General features: G+C 36.2%; 1 protein-coding gene across 1 annotated transcript in view; it reads left to right on the forward strand.

Annotated features, from left to right (window-relative positions):
- Positions 1-26,359, forward strand: part of CABCOCO1 (ciliary associated calcium binding coiled-coil 1) — a 137,880-nt gene that overhangs the window by 20,629 nt on the left and 90,892 nt on the right. The window contains exon 4 of the mRNA XM_004462497.4: positions 20,140-20,284. Within this exon, the coding sequence (XP_004462554.2) occupies positions 20,140-20,284 (145 nt within the window). The remainder of the gene's footprint in view (positions 1-20,139; positions 20,285-26,359) is intronic.

The following is a 26,359-nucleotide window of genomic DNA, read 5'->3' on the forward strand; positions in this document are numbered from 1 at the left end:
TTTTTCTCTTGGCATAAATATTTTCAGAATCTTCCAACCCTTAAACATTTTCCCCAGCTAAGATCACCAAAATTACTGGCAAATAAAGAATCACCCAAATCTCAACTTCCATGGAAAGATGCCAACAATAAGATGCCGGCAATAAGATGACACTGATGTTGAGTTTATCTGACAAAACCTTCAAACAGCTATTATAAAAATGTTCAAATGAGCAATCACAAATATTCTTTTTTTTTTTTATTGACTTTGTAATAATATTACATTAAAAATATATATGTGAGGTCCCATTCAACCCCACCCCCCCACCCCCCCTCTCCCCCCCCCCCCCCAACAACACTCATTCCCATCATCATGACACATCCATTGGATTTGGTAAGTACATCTTTGGGCACCTCTGCACCTCATAGACAATGGTCCACATCATGGCCCATACTCTCCTCCATTCCATCCAGTGGGCCCTGTGAGGATTTACAATGTCCGGTGATTACCTCTGAAGGACCATCCAGGGCAGCTCCATGTCCCAAAGATGCCTCCACCTCTCATCTCTTCCTGCCTTTCCCCATACCCATCGTCCACCATGTCCACTTTTCCCAATCCAATGCCACCTCTTCTATGTGGACATTGGATTGGTTGTGTCCATTGCACCTCTATGTCAAGAGGAGGCTCAGATTCCACATGGATGCTGGATGCAATCCTCCCATTTTCAGTTGTAATCACTCTAGGCTCCATGGTGTGGTGGCACAAATATTCTTGAAACAAATGTTAAGACATAGAGATTCACCAAAGGAAAGTAAGGCATGAACAAGAATCAAAGAGAAATTTTAGAACTGAAATACCCAAGAACCAAAATTAAAACTCAATGGAACTTCCAGAAAGATGGTGGACTAGAAAGACATGGAACTCTCTTCTCCAGAACAATAGCTAGAGGACAGACTGAAACAGCCTAGAAAAATATTTTCTAGGGTTTAGGACAGCAGGTGAAGCCTGGACACCCCCCAGAGGAGAGAGGGACAAATGAGGGAAATCTCGACAACAGAACTGTGAGTTGAAACCAGGGGCTATTGCTGCTGGCACCATCCCAACACTAAAGACACGTTGCCTCTGGGCCTGTGAATAAAGGGGGCTCCAGGGATGTACTACCCCAGGAAAGGGGGAAGAGAGGGACACAGCCCAAGTCTGACTCAACTTCTGACCCACAAATTTGGTTGGCTGTTTCCCACAAGCCCTTCCAGGCCAGGCAGGACCACACCATGATTTGTCCTGGGAGCCAGCAAAGCCCTGGTGAAATCTGACCCTTGCAACTTCCCTGTCTTCTAGCTGGGACTAATTGTTGAGGACATCCCCAGGAAAGGGGAGAGAGAGGGACACAGCCTAAGGCTGACTCAGCTTTTGACTCACAAATTCAGTCTGCTGTGTCCCAGGAACACTTCCAGTCCAGGTGGGGCTGCGGCATCGTTTTAAGATACACAACCCTCCCAATCTCCTCCTCTACTAACCTGAACTGACCATTAAGGACTCAGAGTGGAGTGGAAATATTCCCAACCCAGAGAAAGGGAGGGGACTGCCAGAAAAGTTTGGAGAACTGTCTCAGAGAAAGTTTTAATTACAAGGCTCATAGCCTCCAGACAAGAAGCTCTATCACAGTGATCCCATCTGTGTTGGAGCAAATAACACTCCCACCAAGCATTGAACTGAGAGCTGCCAAAGAGTACCATCTTCTGGCAGACCAAGGAAGTGCATGCAAGAAAATTAAAAATAGGAGAGGCTTCTTACAGCCTCTATAAACTCCCTTCTTAAGGCCCTAGGTAGTAACTCCACAACCAATTACTGGGTCCAGTGCCCAGTTTTGAACAACTAGCAGGACAATTCTAACAATCCAGGTCAAGCCAAGAATCAAAAGAGCAGTGGTAACACACAGCCTCCTGCCACTAAATCCCTCCAAAAGAGGAAGAAATTGAGCTTCTGACTAAACTACATCGTAATCAGATGCCTAGATGTCAGAAAAAAAATTACAAGCCATACTAAGAAAATAGAAGACATGGCCCAAGAAAAGGAATATATCAAAACCCCAGAGGAGATGCAGAATTTGAGAGTACTGATCAGCGAGATGCATACAAATTTCCAAAATCAAATTAATGAGTTGAAAGACAATATGGTCAAAGAGATAAAAGACATCAAGAAGGCACTGAATGAGTGCAAAGAAGAATTTGAAATCCTGAGCAGAAAAGTAACAGAGCTTATGGGAACGAATGATATAATAGGTGAGATCAAAAACGCATTTGAGGCATACAACAGCAGACTCAAAATGACAGAAGAAAGAATAAGGAATACCAAAGATAGAACAGCTAAAATTGAAGAGAGGAAATAACAGAGAGAATAGAATGGAAAAAATTGAGCAGGGGCTCAGAGAATTGAATGAGAACACAAAATGCAGCAACATACATGTCATGGGAGTTCCAGAAGGAGAAGAGAAGGGAAAAGGGTAGAAAGAGTATTTGAGGAAATCATAGCTGAAAATTACCCAACTCACACAAAAGAAATGAAATTACATGTCCATGAAGCACACTGTACCCTAATCAGAATAAATCCGAATAGACCTACTTGAAGACACATACTACAAGAATGTCAAATGTCAAAGATAAAGAGAAAATTCTCAGAACAACAAGGAAGAACCAAACCATCATGTGCAAGGGATGTCCAGTAAGTCTTAGTACAGATTTCTCTTCAGAAATCATGGAGGCAAGAAGACAGTGGTATGATACAATTAGGATACTGAAAGAGAAAAACTGCCAGCTGAGAATTTTTTATCCAGCAAAATTGTCCTTCAAATATGAAGGTGAGTATAAATATTCACAAGCAAACAGAGACTAAGAGCGTTTGCAAAAAAGAATCCACCTTTGCAGGAAATATTAAAGGAAGCCTCAGAACCTGAAAGAAAAAGACAGGCGTGAAAAGCTTGGAGGAGTGTACAGAAGAATAGAAGAAAGACTAACCAAAAGAGTAGAAAGACAGACGAAAATAAGATATGACATATGAAATCAAAGAATAAAATGGAGGAAGTAAATAGTGCATTTACAATAATGTCATTGAATGTGAATGGATTAAACTCCCCAATCAAAAGATACAGGCTGACAGAATGGATAAAAAAACATGAGCCATCCATATGCACTTACAGGAAACTCACCTTAGACCCAGGGATACAAACCGGCTGAAAGTGAAAGGCTGGAAAAAGATACTCCATGCAAATAGTAACTGGAAAAGAGCAGGGGTAGCTATACTAATATCAGACAAAACAGACTTTCAGTGCAAAAAGGTTATAAGAGATATGGAAGGCCATTATATACTAATAAAAGGGACAATCTACCAGGAAGATATAACAGTCATAAATATCTATGCACCTAAACAGGGTGCCCCAAAATACATGAGACAAACTCTGGGAGAACTGAAGGGAGAAACAGATATCTCTACAATAATTGTTGGAGACTTCAACACGCTACTCACATCATTATATAGAACAACTAGACAGAAGATCAAAAAGGAAACAGAGAACTTGAACAATATGATAAACGAGTTAGACCTAAGAGACATAAACAGAATACTGCATCCAAACTCAGCAGATTATATATTCTTCTCAAGTGCCCATGGATCTTCCTCCAGGATAGACCACATGTTAGGGCACAATGCAGCTCTCAACAAATATAAAAATACTGAAATTATACAAAGCACCTTCTCAGATCATAATGGAATAAAACTGGAAATCAGTAATAGATAGGAAAAAAGTAAATTTGCAAATGTGTGGAGCCTGAACAACACTCCTAAATAATCAATGGGTCAAAGAAGAAATTGCAAGTGAAATCAGTAAATATATTAAGACAAATGAAAATGAGAGCACACCATATCAAGACTTATGGAATACAGCCAAGGTAGCCTTAAGAGGGAAATTTATAGCCCTAAATGCCTATATAAAAAGAAGAAAGAGCTAAACACAAAGATTTAGCTGAACAACTAGGGAAACTATAAAAAGAACAGCAAAACCAATGCCAAAGCAAGCAAAAGGAAATTAATAATAAAGATGAGAGCAGAAATAAATGAAATTGAGAACAAAAAAACAGTAGAGAAAATCAACAAAACCAAAAGCTGTTTCTTTGAGAAGATCAATAAAACTGACAAATCCCTAGCTAAGCTAACAAAAAAAAAAAGGAGAGAAGATGTAAATAAACACAATCAGAAATGAAAGCTGGTACATTACAACTGACCCCATAGAAATTTTTAAAAAATCCTAAGAGGATATTATGAGAAACTGTATGCCAACAAACTAGACAACTTAGATGAAATGGACAAATTCCTAGAAATGTACAACCAGCCTACAATGACACTACAAGAAATATAAGAGGGAAGCAGATGTGGCTCAAGTGTTAGAGCTCCTGCCTACCATATGGGAGGACCTGGGTTCAATCCCCGGGGTCTCCTGGTGAAAAAAAAGAAGAGAAAGCATGCCCATGCAGCAAGCCAGTGCCCACGCAAGTGCCTGCATGGTGAGCCAGTGCCCACGCGAGTACCTGCGTGGTGACCCAGTGCCCCGCGCAAATGAGTCACACAGCAAGATGATGATGCGTCGGAAGAGAGACAAGGGGAGAGTCAAGATGAAATGCAGCAGAAACCAGGAACTGAGGTGGCGCAATTGACAGGGAACCTCTCTCCCTATCAGAGGTCTCCAGTATTGAATTCTGCTGAATCCTAGAGGAGAGAAAATGAGACCAGAAGACAACACAGACAGCAAAAACAGTAGGGGGGAAGGAGGGGAAAGGGGGAAAATAAATAGATAAATAAATCTTTAAAAAAGAAAAGAAATACAAGAACTTAACAAACCAATCACATTTAAGAGGACTGAATCTGTCATCAAATCTTCCAGCAAAGAAAAGTACAGGACCAGATGGCTTCACAGATGAAGTCTACCAAGCATTTTGAAAAGAATTAACACCAATCCTGTTTAAACTCTTCCAAAACTTTGAAAAGGAGGGAAAATTATCCAACACGTTTTATGAAGCCAACATCACTCTAATACCAAAGCCAGATAAAGATACTACAAGAAAAGAAAATTATAGACCAATCTCTCTAATGAACATAGATGCAAAAATTCTCAAAAAAATACTTACAAATCGAATCCAACAGCACATCAAAAGAGTTACACATCACAACCAAGTGGGATTTATTCCTGGTATGCAAGGCTGGTTCAACAAAAGAAAATCAACTTAATATACCACATTAACAAATTGAAGGGGAAAAAAAATCACATGATAATCTCAATCAATGCAGAAAGGCATTCAACAAAATCCAACATCCATTTTTTTAAATTAAAAAACACTTCAAAAGATAGGAATAGAAGGAAAATTCCTCAATATGATAAAATACATATATGAAAAACCCACAGCCAACATCATATTCAATGGGGAAAGATTGAAAACTTTCCCTCTAAGATTGGGAACAAGACAAGGATGCCCATTGTCACCATTGTTGTTCAATATTTTACTAGAATTTCTAGCTAGGGTAATTAGACAAGAAAAAAAATTAAAGGCATCCAAATAGGAAATGAGGAAGTAAAACTTTCACTGTTTGCAGTTGCCATGATACAGTACTTAGAAAATCCTGAAGTATCCAAAACAAAGCTACTTGAGCTAATAAATGAGTTCAACAAAGTGGCAGGATACAAGATCAACATGAAAAAATCAGTAATGTTTTTGTACACTAGTACTGAACAATATGAGCAAGAAATCAGGCAGAAATTCCATTTTCAATAGCAAAAAAAAAAAAGACTCAAATGCCTAGGAATTAATTTAACTAAAGAAATACAGGACCTAATGCAGAAAACTACAAAATGCTAAAAGAAATTTTAAAAGACCTAAACAAATAGACATTCAGTGTTCATAGATTGGAAGAATAAATATCATGAAGGTGTCAATCTTACCCAAACTGATTTATAGATTCAATCCAATACCAATCAAAATCCCAACAACTTACTTTACAGAATTAGAAAAGGCAATTACCAAATTCATTTGGAAGGGAAAGTGCACCTGAATAGCCAAAAGCATTCTAAAACAGAAGAGCTACTTGGGAGGAATTTCACTGCCTGACCTTGAAAAATATTACAAAGCTACAGTGGTCAAAACAGCATAGTACTGGGAAGCAGCTGTGGCTCAATCAGTTGGGCTACCGTCTACAGTATATGGGAGGCCCTGGGTTCACATCCCTGGCCTTTTGATAGTGTGCAGGCTCACCCGCATGCTACAGAGAGCCACCTGGCCCACAGACGCCACGGAGAGCTGACTCAGCAAGGTGATGCAACAACAAAAAAAGGGAGACGAGGAAAAACACAAAAGAGAGTGCAGCGAATGGACACAGAGAGCAGACAGCAAGCAAGTCATAAGGAGGGAGGAGAAATAAAAATAAATACAGACACAGAAGAACACACAGTGAATGGACACAGAACAGACAGCACACAAAAAAGCCACAGGGTGGGGGGATTAAAAAAACAAACAGCATGGTACTGGCATAAAGATAGACACATCAATCCATGGAACAGGACTGAGAACCCAGAAATAAACCCTCACCTATATAGTCACCTGTTTTTTGACAAACCTACCAAGTTAATGTTAGCAAGACAAAACAGTCTCTTCAACAAATGGTGCTGGGATAACTGGATATCTATAACCAAAAAATGAAAGAGGATGTCTATCTCACTCCCTATACAAGAATTAACTCAAAATGGATTAAAGACTTAAATATAAATGCCAGGATCGTAAAACTACTGGAAGAAAATGTAGGGAAACATCTTCAAGACTTTGTAATAAGTGGTGGTTTCTTGGCCCTTATACCCAAAGCATGTGCAACAAAAGAAAAAATAGGGAAGCAGACACAGCCCAGGGGTTAGGGCATCCGTCTACTACATGGGAGGTCCGCGGTTCAAACTCCAGGCCTCCTTGACCCGTGTGCAGCTGGCCCATGTGCAGTGCTGATGCGTGCAAGGAGTGCCATGCCACGCAGGGGAGTCCCCTGCGTAGGGGAGCCCCATGTGCAAGGAGTGCGCCCCGTAAGGAGAGTCACCCAGCATGAAAGAAAGTGCAGCCTGCCCAGGAATGGCGCCACACACATAGAGAGCTGACACAACAAGATGACGCAACAAAAAGGAACACAGATTCCGTGCTGCTGACAACAACAGAAGCAGACAAAGAAAATGATGTAGCAAATAAACACAGAGAACAGACAACTGGGGCGGGGGGAGGGGAGAAATAAATTTAAAAATCTTTAAAAAAAGAGAAAAAAAAGAAAAAATAGATAAATAGGACCTCCTCAAAATTAAACACTTTTGCACCTCACAGGACTTTGTCAAAAGGGTGAAAAGGCAGCCAACTCAATGGGAGAAAATGTTTGGAAATCGCATATCTGATAAGGGCTTAATATCCAGCATATATAAAGAGATGTTACAACTCAGCAATAAAAAGATAAACAACCAATTTAAAAATGGGCAAAAGACTTGAATAGACATTTGTCCAAAGAAGAAATATAAATGGCAAAAAAAAAAAAAAACCACATGAAGAAATGCTCATCATCACTAATGATTAGGGAAATGCAAATCAAAACTACAATGAGATATCATTTCACACCTATCACAGTGGCCACTATTAAAAAGACAGAGAACTGTAAGTGTTGGAGAAGATGTGGAGGGATAGGAGCACTTATTCACTATTGGTGGGAATCCAGAATGGTACAGCCACTGTGGAGGACTGTTTGGCAGTACCTAAAGAAGTTGAATATAGATTTGCCATGTGATCCTGCAGTACCACTACTGGGTATATACCCAGAAGAACTGAAAGCAGTGACACGAAAAGATATCTGCACACTGATGTTCATAGAGACATAATTAACGATTTCCAAAAGTTGGAAACAACCCAGGTGTCCATCAACTGAAGGATGGATAAACAAACTGTGATCTATTCACACAATGGAATATTATGTAGCTGTAAGAAGAAATGAAGTCGTAAAGCATATGACAACATGGATGAACCTGGAGGACATTATGTTGAGCAAAGCAAGCCAGACAGAAATACCAAATACTGTATGATTTCACTACTATGAACCAAATATATTGTGGAGCATATTATATGATTTAAAAAAAAAAGTTATAGGTATCCAGTACATTTAATTGAGAAAAGTATGTTTTTATTCTATTGTGTTTTCTTTTTAGTTTTTAATTGTTTATATTTTCAATTATTAAGTGTACAAAGTAATGTTAAATAAAACTCAATGGATTGACTCAACAGCAGAATGGAGAGGATGGAAGAAAACACAGTGAACTTTAAAATAGATTGTGGAAATTATACAGTCTGACCAATAGAGAAAAAAGATGGTGGGAAAATGAACAAAGCCTTGGTGATCTATGGGATAAATAAGTTCTAGCATACATGTAATCAGAGTCCCAGGAGGACAGGAGAAAGAGTGCAGTGCTGAAAAAAACACTGGAAGAAATAATGGTTTAAAACATCCCAAGTTTGGTGGGATGTCAACCTTCCAGTTCAGGAAGCTGACAGAACCACAGACGGATTAAACCCAAAGGAAAACACCATCAACCAACTGGATCTAATTAAACTGTATAGAACAGTCCACCCCAAAACAGCACAAGATTTACTCTTTTCAGTGCATATGGAACATTTCAACAAGATAGATTGTATTGTGGATGAGAAAACTAACCTAGAAAATATACAAGAATTGAAATCATACAAAGTATGTTATTTGACCATAATGAAATTAAACTGGAAATTGATAACAGATATATGTTGGGAAAATCTCCAAACACTTGGAAATTGCACAACATACTTCTATATAATCATAGGTCAAATTGGAGGCTTCAAGGGAAACTAGAAAATATTTTTATTGAAATTAAAGTGAAAATCTATCAAATGAAAATTTGTGAGATGCAGCCAAATTAGTGCTAGGAATTAGAAACATAGCATTAAATTCTCATATTAGAAAAGAAAATAGTCCCAAGTCAATCATCTAAGTCTATACCTTTTATTATGTGTTCAATTGTGTCCCCCAAAAAAAAGATATGTTGAAGTTTTAAACCTCTGTATCTCAAAATGTAGCTTTATTTGGAAATAGAGTGATTGCAGATGTAGTGAGTTAAATTAAGATGAAGTCATTAGGGTGGGCTCTTAATCCAATATGACTAGTGGCCTTATAAGAAGAGGAGGAGTGTCAGAGACACACAGACACTAAGAGGAGAATATCAGGTGAAGACAGAAAAATACATGGAGAATATGACAGACACAGAAGGAAAGAGGGCCATGTGAAGACAGAGGCAGAGATTGGAGTGATGCATCTACAAGCCAAGGAACACCAAGAATTGCCAGCAAACTATCAGATGGAAAGGAAAAATAAAGTAAGAGCAGAAATCAATGAAATCCAAAACAGGATATCAAGAGAGAAAATCAACAAAACCAAAACTGGATCTTCAAAAGGACAATAAAATTGATAAACATGAAGCAAAATTGATGAAGAAACAAAGCAAGAAGACAGAAATTATTGTCAGGAATTAAAAATAGGTTATCACTACAGAAACTGCAGACATTAATGATATTAAGAAATATTACTTATGCACATAAGTGATAAAATTTAGAGGAAATGGACCAATTCCTTAAAAACCACAAACTATCAAAACACCTCCAAGATGAAATAGGTAAACTGAAAACCCTACAACTATTAAAGACATTGAAATTGTAGCTTAAAACTTTTGGGGAAAAAACAAAACAAAACAAAACAAAAACCTCCAGGCCCAGATCCTTTTTGAAAAGTCTACCAAGGGTTTAGTGAGGAAATAACACCAATACCACATACTCTCTTCCAGAAATAGTAGAGAAGAGAACACTACATATACTTCCTAGGTCATTTTATAAGGCTATAATTATATTGATACCAAAACCTAACAAGAAAAGTAAAAAAAAGAAAGAAAAATAAAAAAGAAACTACAGACAAATATCCCATAGACACAAAAATTCTCACCAAAATATTATTTAATTGAATTAAGCAATATATAAATTGAATAATGTACATGACTAACTGGAGTTTATCCCAGAAATGCAAGGCTGGTTCAATACTTGAAAATCCATTAATGTAATCTACCGTAATAACCATCTAAAAAAGAAAAACCACATCATCATATTAACAGATGCAGAGAAAGCAAGTGACAAAATATACTCATTAAAAAAAAAAACTCTCAGAAACCTAGGAAAAGAAAGAATCTTCCTTACTCTAATAAAGGCCTTCAAAAAGCCTACAACTACCACCATATATATTGGTGGAAGGTCAAATACTTTTCCCCTAAGATTGGAGTCAAGGAAAGAATATCTACTCTCATCATTCCTATTCAACATGGTATTGGAAGTCTTAGCCAGTGCAATAAGGTAAGATCAAGAAATAAAAGGCATGCTGATTGGACATGTATCCCTTATTTTCAGGCAACATGATTGTCTACATAGAAAATTTTACAGAATAAAAAAATAAAATCCTAGGACTAATAGGTGAATTTAGCAAGATTTCAGGAATAAGGCCAACACACAAAAGTCAATTACATTTCAATATACTAACAATATACATTGGAAACCAAAATTTCAAAGAATACCATTAATCATGACTCTTAAAAATGTACCTAAATATCAATCTAACAAAATATATACAGCATCTATGCTGAAAACTACAATATGCTGGTTAAAAAAGTGAAAGAAGATCTAAATAAATGGAGAGACATACTATATTCATGGATTGGAAGTCTCAACATGGTAAAGACATCAAGTTTTCTCAAATTGATCTATGGATTTATGGCAATACCAATCAAAATCCCAACTCTGTATTTTTATAGGTATAGACAAGTCAATTTTAAGATTATATGGAAAGGGCTTAGAATAGCTAAAATAATTTTGAAAATCTGAATAAAGTGGGAGAAATCAAATCTCCAATTTTGAGACTTACTATAACTCTATAGTAGTAAAGACAGTATGGTATTGGTGAAGTGAATAGGTGCATTGATCAAGGGAACAGAATGTATAGTCCAGAAATAAGCTCACGTAAACATGGCCATTAGATTTTGACAAATATACAAAAGCAATTCAGTGGAACAGGGTAAAATTTTCAGCAAATTTTGTTGTAAAAATTGGTCATCCATATTGGGAAAAAAAATAGCTCCAATTCAACCTAAAGGTCACATCTTAAGCAAAAACGAACTCAAATTCTATTATAGATATAAATGCAAAAGTTTAAAACTTTCAGGAGGAAATCTCTGTGACCTGAAATTACACAAGAAGTTCTTAGACACGATAGCAAAATCATGATCCATAAAAGAAAAAGTTGATAAATTGGAACTAAATAAAATTTTTAAAACTTTTGCTCTGTGTCAAGAATGAAAAGACAAGCTACAGAAAGGGAGAAAATATTTGCAAATCACATATATGATAAAGGACTTCTATCCATAATAATTAAAGAACTTCAAAACTGAACAGTAAAAATAGAATCAATCCAGTTAAAAATGGACAAAGGTCCCCAAACCCATAACCTCTGACTAACCATGAGAAAAACATCAGACACACCCAAGTTGAGGGTCATTCCACAAAATAGCTTCCATGTCATAAAAAACAAGGATGTCCAAGAAACAGTGAAAGTCTAAGAAAGCCTGAGGAGATGTGAAGAGTAGATGTAATGTGATATACTGGATGGGATCCTGGATCAGAAGAAGGCTATTAGGTAAAAAGTAAGGAAAGTTGAATTGCAGACTTTATTTCATTATGATATATCAATATTGATTTATTACTGGTGATAAATTTTCTATAACAATGTAAGATGATAACAATAGGGTAAACTATGTTTGGGATATAAGGACTCTGTACTGTTTTTGCAACTTTTCTGTAAATCTAAAACTTTTCTAAAATAAAAGCTTATTTTTTAAAAATGTGCAAAGAATTTGAACAGACATTTACCAAAAGGACATAAGAATAACAAATAGTACATAAAAAGCTGTTCAACCACATTAGCCATTAGGTAAATGCAAATCAAAATGACTACAACACCACACACTTATTTGAATGTCTAAAAAAAAACCAAAACTGATAATACCAAATGCTGAAACAGAAAAAGAGCAACCAGAATTCAAATACATACATTGCTTGTACTAATGCAAAATAGTATAGCTACTCTGGAAAATAATTTATCAGTTTCTTATAAAGTTATATGACCCAGCAGTCATATAACTGGATATTTACCCTAGAGAAAGAGAAACATATGTTCACACAAAAACCTTTATATGAAGTTTTATAACAGCTCTACTCAAAATTGCTCCAAACTGAAAACAATCCAAATGTTCCTCATCAGGTGAATGGATAAACAAACTATGATGTGTCCTGTAATAACAATGAATTAAACCATGGATACACTCAACGATTTGAATGAATCTGAGTAGCATTATGTTGAGCTAAAGAAGCCAGTCTCAAAAAGGTTCCATACTATGCGAATACATTTATATGACATTCTCAAAAGATGCAACAACTATTGTGATGGAAAACAAATCAGTGGTTGCCCAGAGGTGGGGTGGGGAGGGGACATAACTGTAAAAATGGGGAAGTTTTCTGGGTTGATGGAACTGTTTTGTTTCCTGAGTGTTCTGGTGATTATATGAATCTATATGTGTGTTAGAATTAATGGAACTGTACATTGAAAGGAAAAGTTCATTTTGCTGCATGATACATTTTGGAAAAAATTATGCATTAAAACAAAGAAAGTTTAATGAAAGAAAAGCTATATATGTACTGACAATGAAAAAGAAATAAACTTCAAAATGAAATGTGCAAGTTTTCTCTGAAGAAAACTTCAAAGCACTACTAAAGGACACAAAGGAAGTTTTCAACAATTGTGAAAAACACACAAAATTCTTAGAAAGACTCAATTTCATAAAGAAGCTAAATCTCCCTAAGTTAGTGTGTAATATAATATACCAATAAAATACTAACTGTACATATATGAAATGCCTAGGTGTGGATTACTAATAAGCTGATTCTAAAATATGGAAAAGTAAACAATACAAATAGCCAGAAAATGTTTTGTGAAAAGTATAATAAGCTATACTATATTTTAGCAGTAGTACTCATAATATTTAATCTCAAATATTTAACACAGTAGTGAATATTGAACACAATGGTGTCTAGACAGACCAAAGGAACAGAACAAAAAGTCTAGAAATAATCATTGGAATTCAGTCTATGATAAAGATGACACCTCAAATCTGTGATGAAAAGATGTACTATGCAATAAATAATGTTGGGACAAGTGGATATCCATCTGAAAAATAAAAGTGTATCTAAACCTTTCACTGTGCCTAAACAAGAATACATTCCAAACAGTTAAAACATTTAAATGTGAAATAAGTGAAGGTATGAAAATACTAGAGGAAAACATGGATTAATTTCTTTGCAAACTTGGATGGAGAAGGTCTTTATAATTACGTCTCAAAATTCTAAAGTCATAAAGAAAAAGGTTGATAAATTGTATCTGTGTGTGTGTGTTTGTGTATGTGTGTGTGTGTGTATAATTTCTTCAAAGAAAAAATGCCAAAAGAAAAATCAAAAGACTAAGATAAAACTGGGAGAAGTTATTGCATCTCAGACAAGCTCTCTAATATAAAAAGAGCATGCAGAAATCAAGAAGATGACCAATAATGAAATAGGAAGGTACACTAAGGATATGATCAAAGAAATACAAAAGGCTCTTTTTTAAAATATAACAAAAGAGCTCTTAAACAAATAAAAAGCTAACCCTTAACAATAAGAGAAATGCTAATAAGACTACACTGAAATGTTATTTGTCACATAGCAGATTGACGTGCATGTCAATTTGACAATTGACAAGCATCTTCCGTTGTCAAAGTTGTAACAAAGCAGGTACTCATATATTGCATTTGGAAGTGTAAATTAAAAGCCCCCTGTGTAGTATAGATTAGCAGATACCTATCAAATTTACAAATGTATTGTCTCTTTGACACAGTAATTCCACTTGTGTGAATTTATCTTGCATACATGAAACTTGACATGTGCAAATTTATTAGTTACAGAAATGTTTGTAAACAAAAAAGATTAGAAACATCAGTTAGAGACATCAGTATAAAATAATGTTTAGACTAATATACATACAGATAGATATATATAGAAATAATTATTATGTATATATAGATAGGTTAGTATACAAACGTATTTCTTAACTCTCTGTGCTGAGAGGACCTAGAAGCAATGGCACCCTAATAGGAATAAGTATATCCAGCACCCTATCTTGGTTTATAATTTGATTCTGCAATAAAAGGAATTAGGGCTCCTTAGAGAAATATCTCAGTTTTAGGGCTGGAGCAGGGAATAAAAAAGATGAGTCTAGAGCATCTTGTAGTATCAGAAAATAAGCATTCAAAAAACAAAATGATGGGAGTATGTCTAAGGTATACACAGTCAACTAAAAAGGCTCTCAATGTCTAAAGTTGGAACAATGCAAACAATAAAATAACCTAGTATTGGATTGTAACTCAAAATATAGAATAAAGATCCATAAGTCCATACCACTATGAATTAATTATTGAATAAGTAATTAAATAGGAATGAAGACACATCTTCCATACAGAATTCTAAATAATTTATGTCAATACTGCACCCTCAAGGAGGTGACTTATAACTCCCTTGGTTTCAGTGTGAATAGTGACTTCCTTCCAAACAGAACAGCATGAGAAGGGGGAAAACAGCAAATTTACAGTGGAGAAACCTGACAAAGACTACCGCAGAATGGTGATCAAGGTCAACATCATTACTGATGAGCCATGTTATTAGCATATACTCTTGATATAATGCTGATGAGAATGACACTGGGGTCTTCCTCCCTGAAAGTCATAAACTCAGCTAACCATGGGAAAAATATCAGACAAACCTAAATTGAGGAACAAAATGTCTGACCAATACTCCTCAAAATTGTTAAGGTCATGAAAAACAAGGAAGTCTGAAAAACTGTCTAAAGGAGCCCCAGGAGAAGTAATGACTAAATGTGGAGTAGTATCCTGGAAGGGATCCCAGAACAGAAGTAGGATAATAGATAAAACTAAAGAAATTCGAATAACATAGGGACTTTAGAAAATAATAATGTCTGAATATTGGTTCAGTAGTTATCACAAATGCACCACAATAATGTTAACAAGAGGAGAAACTGGGGGAGAAGGATATGGGACCTCTTTAATATTCTTGCCACTTTTCTATAAATTGAAAACTATTCTAAAATATAAAGTGTATCAGTAGAGATTGATTTGTACCTAACATGGAACATTACGCAGCTTTAAACATGAAAGAATGAGGAAGATTTCTATGTATTTAATGGGAAAATGTAGGAGATATATTGTTATATGACTAAAGCAAGGTGCAAAATTGTGTGCCTTTGTTTATAAAAGAGATAAAAATAAGACTTTGCAAATTTTTTGTTTGCTATATAATCACAGAAACTGGAAGACTATAGAAAAAAACTAATAATCAAAATTACCTGTGAAGATGGGTGGTGGGAACTGACATAAGGAAAGAAGAGTTTGATGAAGTCTTTTTAAAATATACCTTTACATGTAGTTTTAAGCCATGTGAATATATCACCTATGCAAAAATTAAATTTTAAAAGAGAATATATGGTATGGACAGCCCTAAACTTTACAATCTCTGAACTGACTATGCACAAACTAGACAAAGAATAAAGGAAAGTAAAATTTGTCATGAATCCCACATAATAAATTTGAGAAGATATTTCCATTTTAGACTTTTTCCAAAATTTATTTCTTCTAGGGTTAAACTTTATTTTACTGGTGTCACTTCAAATATAAATTTTTAAAACTTGAGCAGGATCCACCCAGCTACTCATAAATTTAATAGAAAGCGTGAAAGTACATATGTAGACGCTAACCAGAAAAAAATAGAGAGATCTAACTTTTCCTTTCTGGCAGAAAAACATCCCCTCAAACCTTTCAAATTTAATATTATAGTCATCAGGAAAGAATGTAATCTTAGCCAAGTGTGCCAAGGAAGAAGGTAAAGTATGTTTACACTTAAATTAAGTGGTGGTAGAGTCCTGAGTACTTAGGATTCCCATCCGGGAACATCTCAATACAAAAAATCATGAAAAACACAGTCTGGGTTGTTAACTGTAGTGTAGTTGACTGTTATTCATAAAATTCTAGTATGGGAACTGCATTTTATATTAACTGGGTTTCTGATCCTTGCCCCAAACGTGTGCTACATATCTCTAAGGCATTCTGCAGACGACCCATCTGGAGTTAAATTGGAACAAACTAAAGGATTGTGGAGCATAAAATCTGTGGAGTTATACTAGCAATATACATTGTGGCATCTAGTTTTTCTAGGGCTCGACTGTGGACAAGCTGTCGGCTATTAGATATACTCACTATTGGCCTCAATCCAGGTCCATGGGCCTAGAATGACTTCCTTCTATATAATTTGAATACTAGTAAGTAGCCCTAAAATACTTCTAGTTGGGTTTCTCCTACCCCTAATAGGAATAGGAATAAGAATTAGAAGGAAGTGGGGAGGGGGAGTGGGGAAAAGGAGAAGGAGAAGAAGAAAAATTTATCCAGAAATACTTTCTGGCAGCCATAATGCCAGTTGCTTTACAGGTATTGTCATAGTCAATTCACACACAACCTTAGGAGATAGTTTTATTATTCTCCAGTTTTACAAATGAGAAAGAAGTGAAATTCAGAGAATATAAGGAATTCCTTAGAGTCACACTGGCTAAGCCCCAGGGCGTCTGGCTTCAGAGCCCATCCCCCTAACTATTCCAAATAGGCCTGGTGTTGGGCTGAATTCGAGAAAGGACAACACACACATTTTATACTACGCATATATATTTTTTTCAGTTTAGTAAGACTTTCACATGTATTTCTTTTTTGATGCTTCCAAGCACTGTAAACTTGAAAATGGATATTCTTTTCATTTTACAGATAAAGAAAATGAAACTCAAGTCACCTAGCTAGTAGATGGCAGTTCTGATGTTGGTGAGGCCCTGGGAGGTCCTGGAGAAAGACCTCAACCTAGGGTAGGAGGGTTCTTAACACAGTCGTGAGAAAAAATTCAAGGAGTAGTCATACAGTAGCAAGAGAATTTAATGTAAGGCGAAAATACACACTCACGGCAGGAGACCAGGCATGAGTAGCCCCTGCTGGGGCCAGGGGTGCTGCTTTATTAAGGCTGGGCTCCCCCCCTTCTTCCCCCTCCATGTAAATAAGGGCTTGTAAGATCCAATGTTCTCATTGGACTGCCTTATACAAAAGAGGGATTGAAAACCACAACTTCTTACTGGCTCCATATTCCTGCAGAGCCGTGTGTGGGAACTGTCCAGGGCAGGGGGCAGAGGGTTGGTGAATCCTGTGGTGGTCAGGTGGAGGGAGGGCCTTTTGTTATCTGGTACCTTCCAGCACTGGGCCTTGGGCAGATGCACCAGGCTTTGGGCTGATGATGTTCCGGTGAGGCTAGGTATCTTCCGGTAGGAATTTTTCCATTGGTCCTCCTCCATTGCCGCATTAATTCCCTCTTCCTCCCTTTCCCTACCTCAGTTCTGAAGTACTATCCTAAATCTTCCAACTAATTATAAGTCTAGTGTGTTCTTACATTACCCTAAACTTTCAAGGATAAATTGTATTTCTAACAGCCTTTACTATATAAGTGGTTCAGTCTTTCATATTTTAATCATATTACTAAATGTGATTTTTTAAAGAGCAAATATTTCAGTTAGATAAGTGAAATGATAACTTTCCTAGTTATTAACTATAGAAAGACAGACATAGAAAAACATTTTTAAAGAGTCAGTCATATTTCAACCTAAGGAAATATTCATTTAAAGGTATTTTTGTTTGATAAGTACAATCTCATCTAGAATTATAATCAATTATCTAAGAATTTCTTTTTCTCTGCATCTCTAATTAATACCACTTTATTAGTAAGAGGATTCTTTCAGATTTTTAATCCATTCACTTATGAATTGCTTTTATGTAATAGATTTTTCATTTCTGAAGTTATTCTCATGATTTTCAAAAGAAATTTATCACAGAATGAAAATATGCAGCAATAACCAAGCACCCCTTAGCATGAGATACGAAAGCCTAGTTATCCAGCAATAATTCAGTGTATCTGTCCTACAAAGACTATCTAGAAGGCAGCTATGAGAATTGAACCAATTGTAATTCATTAAACTGGCTTTTAGTTGTTATATAGTTTTATGCTTCTTTCATATTCCTACCAGTAGAAAATAATACAGACTAAACAAATTACAAGGTAGTCTATGGAATATCTTTCTGAAACTTAAATTAGTTTTTTATCATTTATTAGCACTTTTGGTGTTTGTGGTATAGTCCTTACATACCAGAAAGAGTAGCTATGTAACCCAGAAAGTGGCTGGGCCCTGGTATTAAGCGTATATTCTCATAACTTCTCTTCATTTCCCCAAAGAAAATAAACTGCATTAGTAAATAGGAAGTTTGCTGATGGTTTCATAAGAGAGAGAGAGTTTGGTTGGAACTGGGTGGTTAGGTTTCACATCCAACATAAAATTCCCCCCAAATCCCTAATCCAGGTCCCTAGTTGATATCCCCCTTACAATCTTGCCTTTCCTTCAAACAGCCACTTTAGCTTCAGCGTCTCTAGAGTATTTTCAATTCCCCATCTCTTGCTCTCAGCTCCCATCCCCAGCCTTCCCCTCCTCCAGCAGATCTCATGCGGAGCAGTTTGTGCCTCAGTTTTATGTCTGCAGACCCATTGCTTGTCAACAGACACTCTGGGCACTCCAGTTACCTGGATTCATCCTCTTGGGGTGAGGTGCATGGATTGTAAATAATTATTTTGCCTGCTGCAAGTACGAGAGACTATAATTTGAACCAACAGGAGATTATTGAACTTAATAATCTTATTATAGACAGTATAAAAATCAAATGTTTCTAGTTTTTGACATTTATGTTCTTTCTCAATGGGAAAAACGGGAAAAATAGTAAGTTTTGGGTTTTGGGGTTTTGTTATTGTTTTAGCTGTAAGAGAACATTTTGTATTTTTGGAAATGGTAGTGAAGTTATAGTACTCCTTTCGCACTTAGATATGGCTCTCACCATTCACCACTGAACACGCATTTAAGAAACCCCTTCCATGATGTATAAGTCTGTAACAGTGGGAAAGAAACAATATCTTGACATTTTATATAAAAAATATTTCTGGCAGGGAACAGATGCAGCTCAGTGATTGAGCACCTGCCTTCCATGTGCAAAGTCCCGGGCTCAATCATAGGTACCTCCTGAAAAACTTCTGGCTCCTTTTGAAATTCTTTAGGCCCAACTTTGCACATAGTAACAACTGGCTAAAGCCAATTATTGGTCATCTCCATTCATTTATATTTTCAGCACTGAATTCAGCTCGGCTCTCCCTACACTGACTGAATCTACCATCCAGGCCCTGCTCACCAACTAAACCAACCAGGTTCTTTTTAGTGATTTTTCACATATGCTTTTATTTTAAGATAGTAAAAAATTCCTTTCCATTTTAAAGTAATCTTTAGATAGATTTTGAATTTTTTTTTTTTTTTTTTTTTTGCATCTTGAAATGAAAACAAAATCTCTTCAGTTATTTGTGTGGTATTATAGTAGTATACAATTATTGGGTTAGTCAGTTCTTATTCTTTTACATAAAATGTAATTATTGATTATTTCATGAAGAACCAATAGTTTTTTTGTCTTTTTTTTTTAATATTACATTAAAAAATTATGAGGTCTCCATATACCCCCCATCCCCCTCACACCACTCCTCCCCCCATAACAACAATCTCCTCCATCATTATGAGACATTCATTACATTTGGTGAATACATCTCTGAGCACTGCTGCACCTCATGGTCAATAAGAACCAATAGTTTTACCGTATGTCCTCACAAATCCTGAATAAAGCAAATTTTTACACATTAAGAATGTCTTGGATTATTTTGTTCTGAAATCATCTATCAAAATAAAGCTTAATTAGTATTCCCTTGGGTTTTATTTTAGCACTGCATATGTCCTTAGAAGACAGCATAAAATGGCTCGGAGAAGTTATGGCTGAAATAGGACCATCCCACTCAGAAAAAAATGAGGAATGGCATATCTTTGATGTAAAACAAGCCAATGCTATCATTGATTACTTAAAAATCAGGTATGGATTTTTTCAGTAGCATTTATTTTTCATTTCATATCTTCTAGAACTTTCTATTAAATAAAAGCTCATGCATTTTTAACCAATTCAGAAGCTTACAGAGTTTATGCAGTAATTAACTCAACTATTAACTGGATAATATTCGAATCTTCCACCAAATAAGTAAAAGTCGTAACATTGAACCAAATGTTAGCTAACCTTGCATTATTAAAACAAGGCAAGAAAATGTCAACAGGTTCTATCATTAGATTACAGTAGACTATATAATACGAATACAGGAATATAGCTGACCTTGTCATCAAATTTTATATTTTAAAGAGCACTTTTATTTCTATTTAAAAGTTTATTTTAATGGCTTTGCATATTGAATTGAACTCTGTGCTCCAATTTGGGTATGATCTTGGTCTTGGGCCACTTTCTTATAGATATGGATCCACTGCAAATAAGATGTCTTCACCATGTCACTTCAGTTAAAGTGTGGCCTAACTGATTCAGGTTGGACTTTAATCCAGATTACGGGAGTCCTTTATAATTAGTGAAAGTCAGTGAGAGAGAAGCCACAGAGAACAGCCAGAAGCTGGAAGTCAACAGAACACAGAAGAAAAAGGAAAAGATGCTGCCATGTGCATTGCCACACAGTGAAAAAGCCAAGGGATGCCAAAGATTGCCAGCCAGCCAGAAGATACCACAGTGGGTGGAAGCAAGCCTTCTAGCCTCTAAAGCTATAAACTAATAAATTCCTGTTGTTAAGCCAACCCATTGTATGGTATCTGTTTTAGCAACTAGGAAACAAACAGTTTTTGGTACCAAAGGGCAAGTTTTTCTTACTGCAAATAACTAAAAATGTGGAAACATCTTTGGAGTTGGGTAATGGGTAGAGGCTGGAAAAATTATAAGGGCTCAAAAATGAATGAAAGCTGTAGAGAAAGTTTGTATCATCTTAGAGAATGCATAATTCATCCGGAACAGATGTTGGTAGAAACATGGATATTAAATGTATGGAGAGTTCTTAGAAGGAAATAACTGTGTCATTGGAAATTGGAAGAAAGGTTAAATCTTGATATAAAGTGGCAGAGGACTTGGCAAAATTGAGTTCTTACAGTGGATGGAAGGCAGAACTTTCTCTTTGTAGCTTATGGTGAAATGAGAGAGGAAAGAGATAAACTGAGAATTAAACTGCTAGCACAGGGAAACCAACAATTCATAATTTGGAAAATTCTTGACCAATCCAGATAATGTGTTCTGAGACTCAGGCCAGAAGCGGCACTAACAGAGACCTCCCTGAGATTTGGGGAGATGAGTCAGTCCCCAGAGAACAGGGCTGCAGGTGAGGATTTAACTGAATGACCCTTTGCTAAAGAGAGCGTGGTTGCTCATGGATTCAGTCAGCCACTTCAGGGGAAATCAGGATTGGACGTGCAGACTTCCTGGAAAAAAAGCTATCCAGAAATAATTTGTGGAAGTTTCTTTTGTCTGATAGGTTGGATTCCTTGGAACTGTATGCAGAGCCAACAAGGTTTTTGCAAAATTTGTATGAGCAGAACCATGTTCAGTCTGGACTGAAAGAGACAAAGAAGGGACTAATTGAAGAAAGAATAACTTCAAGGGCAGAACCCTGGAAGCAGAAGTCTGAACAGAAAGAGAAAATCTCCTCAGGTCAAGAGAGCAGATCCAGCCATGTGTGTAGAAATGGTGGGTCCACCCCAGCACTTGGAAGGGGCAGGCCAGCCACCACAGCACTTGGATGGGGGCAAGCCTTGTGGCCAATTGTTAAAAGAGAGCGCTGCTATCCGGTGGTCAGAGAGGGCAGGGCATACACTGTAGTGTTCAGGAAGAGTATGACCTCATCACCAGCACTTAGAAAGGGTGAAGCTGCCACTTCAGCAAGCCTGGAGGACAAAACAATCCATAGCTGACTCTCAGACCTTGAAATCTAATAGGATTTGCCCTGCTGGGTTTTGGACTTGTTTGCAACCTGTGACCCATGTTTTCCTTCCAATTTACCCCTTCTGGAATGGGAATGTTTATCCTATACCTGGCCCGCCATTGTGTATTGGGAGCAGATAATTTATTTTCTAGGTTTCACAGGCTCATCAGACAGTAATTTTGCCCCAGGATAGACCATAGCCCCATGACTAATTTTGATGAGACTTTGGACTTCACATTGTTCTAACATGGCTTAAGGCTTTGGGGATGTTGTGATGGGATGAATGTATTTTGCATGTTTGGGGATCCAGAAGCCAACTGAGGTAGATAGAATTGTTTACCCTAGTTGGGACAGAGTTTTGGACTTTGTCTGCATTCTGGTGGGTGTGGACCTATGTAAATAAGATCTCTTCAAGTTGTTACTTCAGTTAAAGTGTGGCCCAGATGAGGTCAGTTGGGCTTCAGGGTGGAATACTGGAGTCCTTTCTAAGCAGAGTGAGAGTTAGACAAAGAGACAAGTCCCAGGGAGCAGGGGAGTAGCCAGAAGCTGGAAGTCAATACAGCTGGGAAGAAAAAGGAGATGTCACCATGTTCATTGCCATGAGATGGAAAAGCCAAAGAACCACAAAGATTGCAGCCAGCCAGAAGATACCACCCTCTGGGGAGCAAAATTCTTCCAGCTTCTGAAATGATAAGCCAGTAAATTCCCGTTGTTAAGCCAACGCATTGTATGGTTTTTGTTTCAGCAGCTGAGAAACTAAAACATTTTGTATTAGAAATTGAAGACATTTATATATACACTTCCTCATATTTATTATGTACCCTGAAATATTTTGTTGTATTAACCAAGTAAACTCATTAAGTCTTTCTTTCAGCTTATAAAATGATAGTGGATAGAGGGGAAATAGTGCCGTGATTTTTCATTGTTGAACTAAAAAATCTGTCTTTTTTATATCAGGTCTGCATTGGGGTCATGTATTTCACTAACGGCAGATTTTTAGAGTTTGCAAATATTTAAACAAGAGCAGATAAAAATCTTCCTTTTGCTTAATTGAAAGCTTCTGTAGGATATCTTTGTTTTTCTTATACTATATATTCCAGTGTTTTCCAACTTAAAATTTTAAAATTCCAAAATAAAAGGTGCTGAATGATATCCTAGACACGCTCATGATATGCTTGGAAAAGATCCTGGTTGTAGTCTGGAAGCTTTTAAAATTTTAATGTGTTTAATATGGTAAAATTTATATACTTGTTTCTGGTATGAATTAATAATGGCTTGTGATACATGTTCTTTAGATAATAGCTTTTGATATAATATGATTTCTTAATATAAAAGCTTGCCTCTTAATGTGTACTTCTCACTAAAAAACACATTACTTTTCATATCAAGTAGAGTAAAGCAAGGAAAGTTCCTTGGAAATCTAGAATTGGAGGAAAACCTGGTTCCCAACATTTCTCTGCCCTTTAGGGTTTGAGGAACACTGGAATTGTATTTTTCAACCTTCTATAGCACCCTTCTTTCTATTCTCTTTCTTTTGACTGCCAGGTTTCTCTTGCAGAGCACAGAGTAAAACAGCTAAGCTCTAAGCCTAAGAGGTTTATAGTGGGCACTAGGACTGATAGTTAACCATAGAAACAAAAACTATGCAGGTACAGTAATGATACCTTCTAGATGTGAAGGATGGCAGCTCTTTTTCCTTTCATCTCATGTTTCTGGGCAAATGTTCATCGTATTTCTTGACACTTTCTTTTAGAAAATGGTATGTTAGGAGGGGATATCAGTGTCAGTCAACTTTAGATCCTAGCCAGGGTAATTTCCCATACCAAACATCACCAGTGCTACTTCTCCAAAAAAGCAATATAAAGCAATTAAAGTAAATTAGAGCCCTTTTCAATGCTGTTAAAATAACCATGTTACAGAAAAATATATATATATCAGGTATTGGAATATATGATATTGATACTAAAGTTCTATAAAAGAAAATATGCTTTTCTAGAAGCATATCTGTTCAGAGTCCCTCACAGATCCACAAATGTAAATTTAAGAGCAATTAATTTATATAATACTTTTCATTTTGATGACTACAAAGCAATTTTATAAATATGAAGCTAACTCAATTATCTAAAGTATAAGCATGCTTCAATTTAACCTGATATTAAGTTTTTCCAACCAATGGAGGCCCTTTTTAATTTAGGGAGAGCAATTTATAGAATATGACTTATAACACATGAAATTTAACTGACAATGAAATTGAAATTTCACTTGTTACTCTTAATAGAGACTAAATTGTATATTCTGTCCTGTTTCTATGATTTGAAAAACTAATATCAAAATTTCTCACCCTCCACCCCAATACTGTGAAGTTTATACTTGTGTATATCAAATATGTACATCTGTATATAAGTATGTATAACATAAATAAATATAAAAACAAGTGCAACTTTTTAATAAAGGCATCATATAGATATATATCTGGTCCAAGTACACATCTGTCATTGTAAATTCTACATATCCCCTGGGAGTTAGGTGAAGGTAATGTGTACAGGCATATGCCCAAGAAAAGAAAAAAAATGCTGCCCCTTCATTCACAACACAGGGCATTGCATTTCCTGGCATGGAGCCAGGCATGCTGACCCAATCTCATTCTGAGTGTTCTTTTTTCCTTTTCAGACTAACACTAGATGTTTGACAAAATAGTCTAGGCACTTGAGTCAGCTCAGAGTCTAAAGGAAGAGGGAGGCAATGTACTCCCACATGTAAGGCTATCTAATAGCTCCCTTGTGGGCCAGAATCCCCACCCAGGGCTGGGAGGAGTGTAACGCAAGGAAGATGATGTGGCTGGCCCCCAAGAGTGAGCACCTCCTTAGTCACCTCGCTCATCTCAGCCTAGTCCTGATTTTGCCTCCCCCACCACTCTGCATCTTTGACCATTGCATCCAAGTCATACATTTTATTTTCATTGTAGAAAATGTATTTCCCTTCCAGAATGGGAAAATCTCATTCTTGTATGCAATGAGGAGAATAAGGCTGGAAGATTAAGAAATTGCAGAAAGGAAGATGTATGAATTAAGTTTTCTGTGTGACAAAAGGTAAAGGAACATTTTACAATACTTCACTGAGAGGAAGCCAAGCCATGTCCAAAATACACTACAGTCTTCATTTTTTCTACTCAAAATCAATTATTGCCAGTATAATACTTCAGGCCTTAAAATGTTCTCTAGGTAGCCAGTGTAAGGGAAGGAGTATTCGAATTTATTTTGCTTCACTAAATTATAAAATTTCACTAATCTTGACCTATTTTCTAGCCAACAAATCAATGTGATGTCAAAAGCTAATTTAGTTTTCTGAATGTTGATGAATAATTTGAATATACAAGGTTTTTTCCGCTAAAAAAAAAATGACCGAGTCTGCACACCCTTCACTTTTTAATGGATTGTGTTAGTGCTGAGATCAACAGCTAATATAACTCAGAGAGACCCAGCTGCCTGAGGATTTCTTCATTGATTTCAGATGAATTGAAACTTTGATCCATTACAACATTCAGGAAAAGCCATTATTATACATGCTCAGTTGCTACATTTTGTAAATGCTAATTTCTCAGTTATATTAAAATCAATTTTTTTAAATAGCAAAAGGCACCAGAGTGAAAGAAAAACCACTAAGACTTTTTTTATTCTTGGACATTTTGCTATATTACAAGTCTATTAATTTTCCCAACCAGCAGGAAGAGAATTAGAAAATTTCAAATATTATCATATACAGGATATTAGAAATCAACCCTTCAGTAAATTTCTAACTCCAAATAATATATTGCTGAAATCTTTAAAATTACTAAAAAATATTGTTGTTAAGGACTTACTATCCTTTGGCTCTTTGTAGTGTTTAGGGTAGGAACTGAAGAACTGATCTTTCTTAAATTAATTCCTCTATTTCTGATATATGATACAATATTCTGCAGGAAAATCAGACATTTTCTAAATTCATCTCATTACTTTTCAGGTCTTTTGGGAGATTCATTTAATCTTAAAAAAGTTTGGGAACATGAGAGGAAGTAATTAATACAGAAGTAGATTATAAAGTCATCACCTTTCATACCAGATGAAAATGACTCATTTGGAGCAAAACACGACAAATAATGCAAAGTCAGC

Source organism: Dasypus novemcinctus, chromosome 6 (genome assembly GCF_030445035.2).
Source record: "Dasypus novemcinctus isolate mDasNov1 chromosome 6, mDasNov1.1.hap2, whole genome shotgun sequence".
Taxonomy (NCBI): domain Eukaryota; kingdom Metazoa; phylum Chordata; class Mammalia; order Cingulata; family Dasypodidae; genus Dasypus; species Dasypus novemcinctus.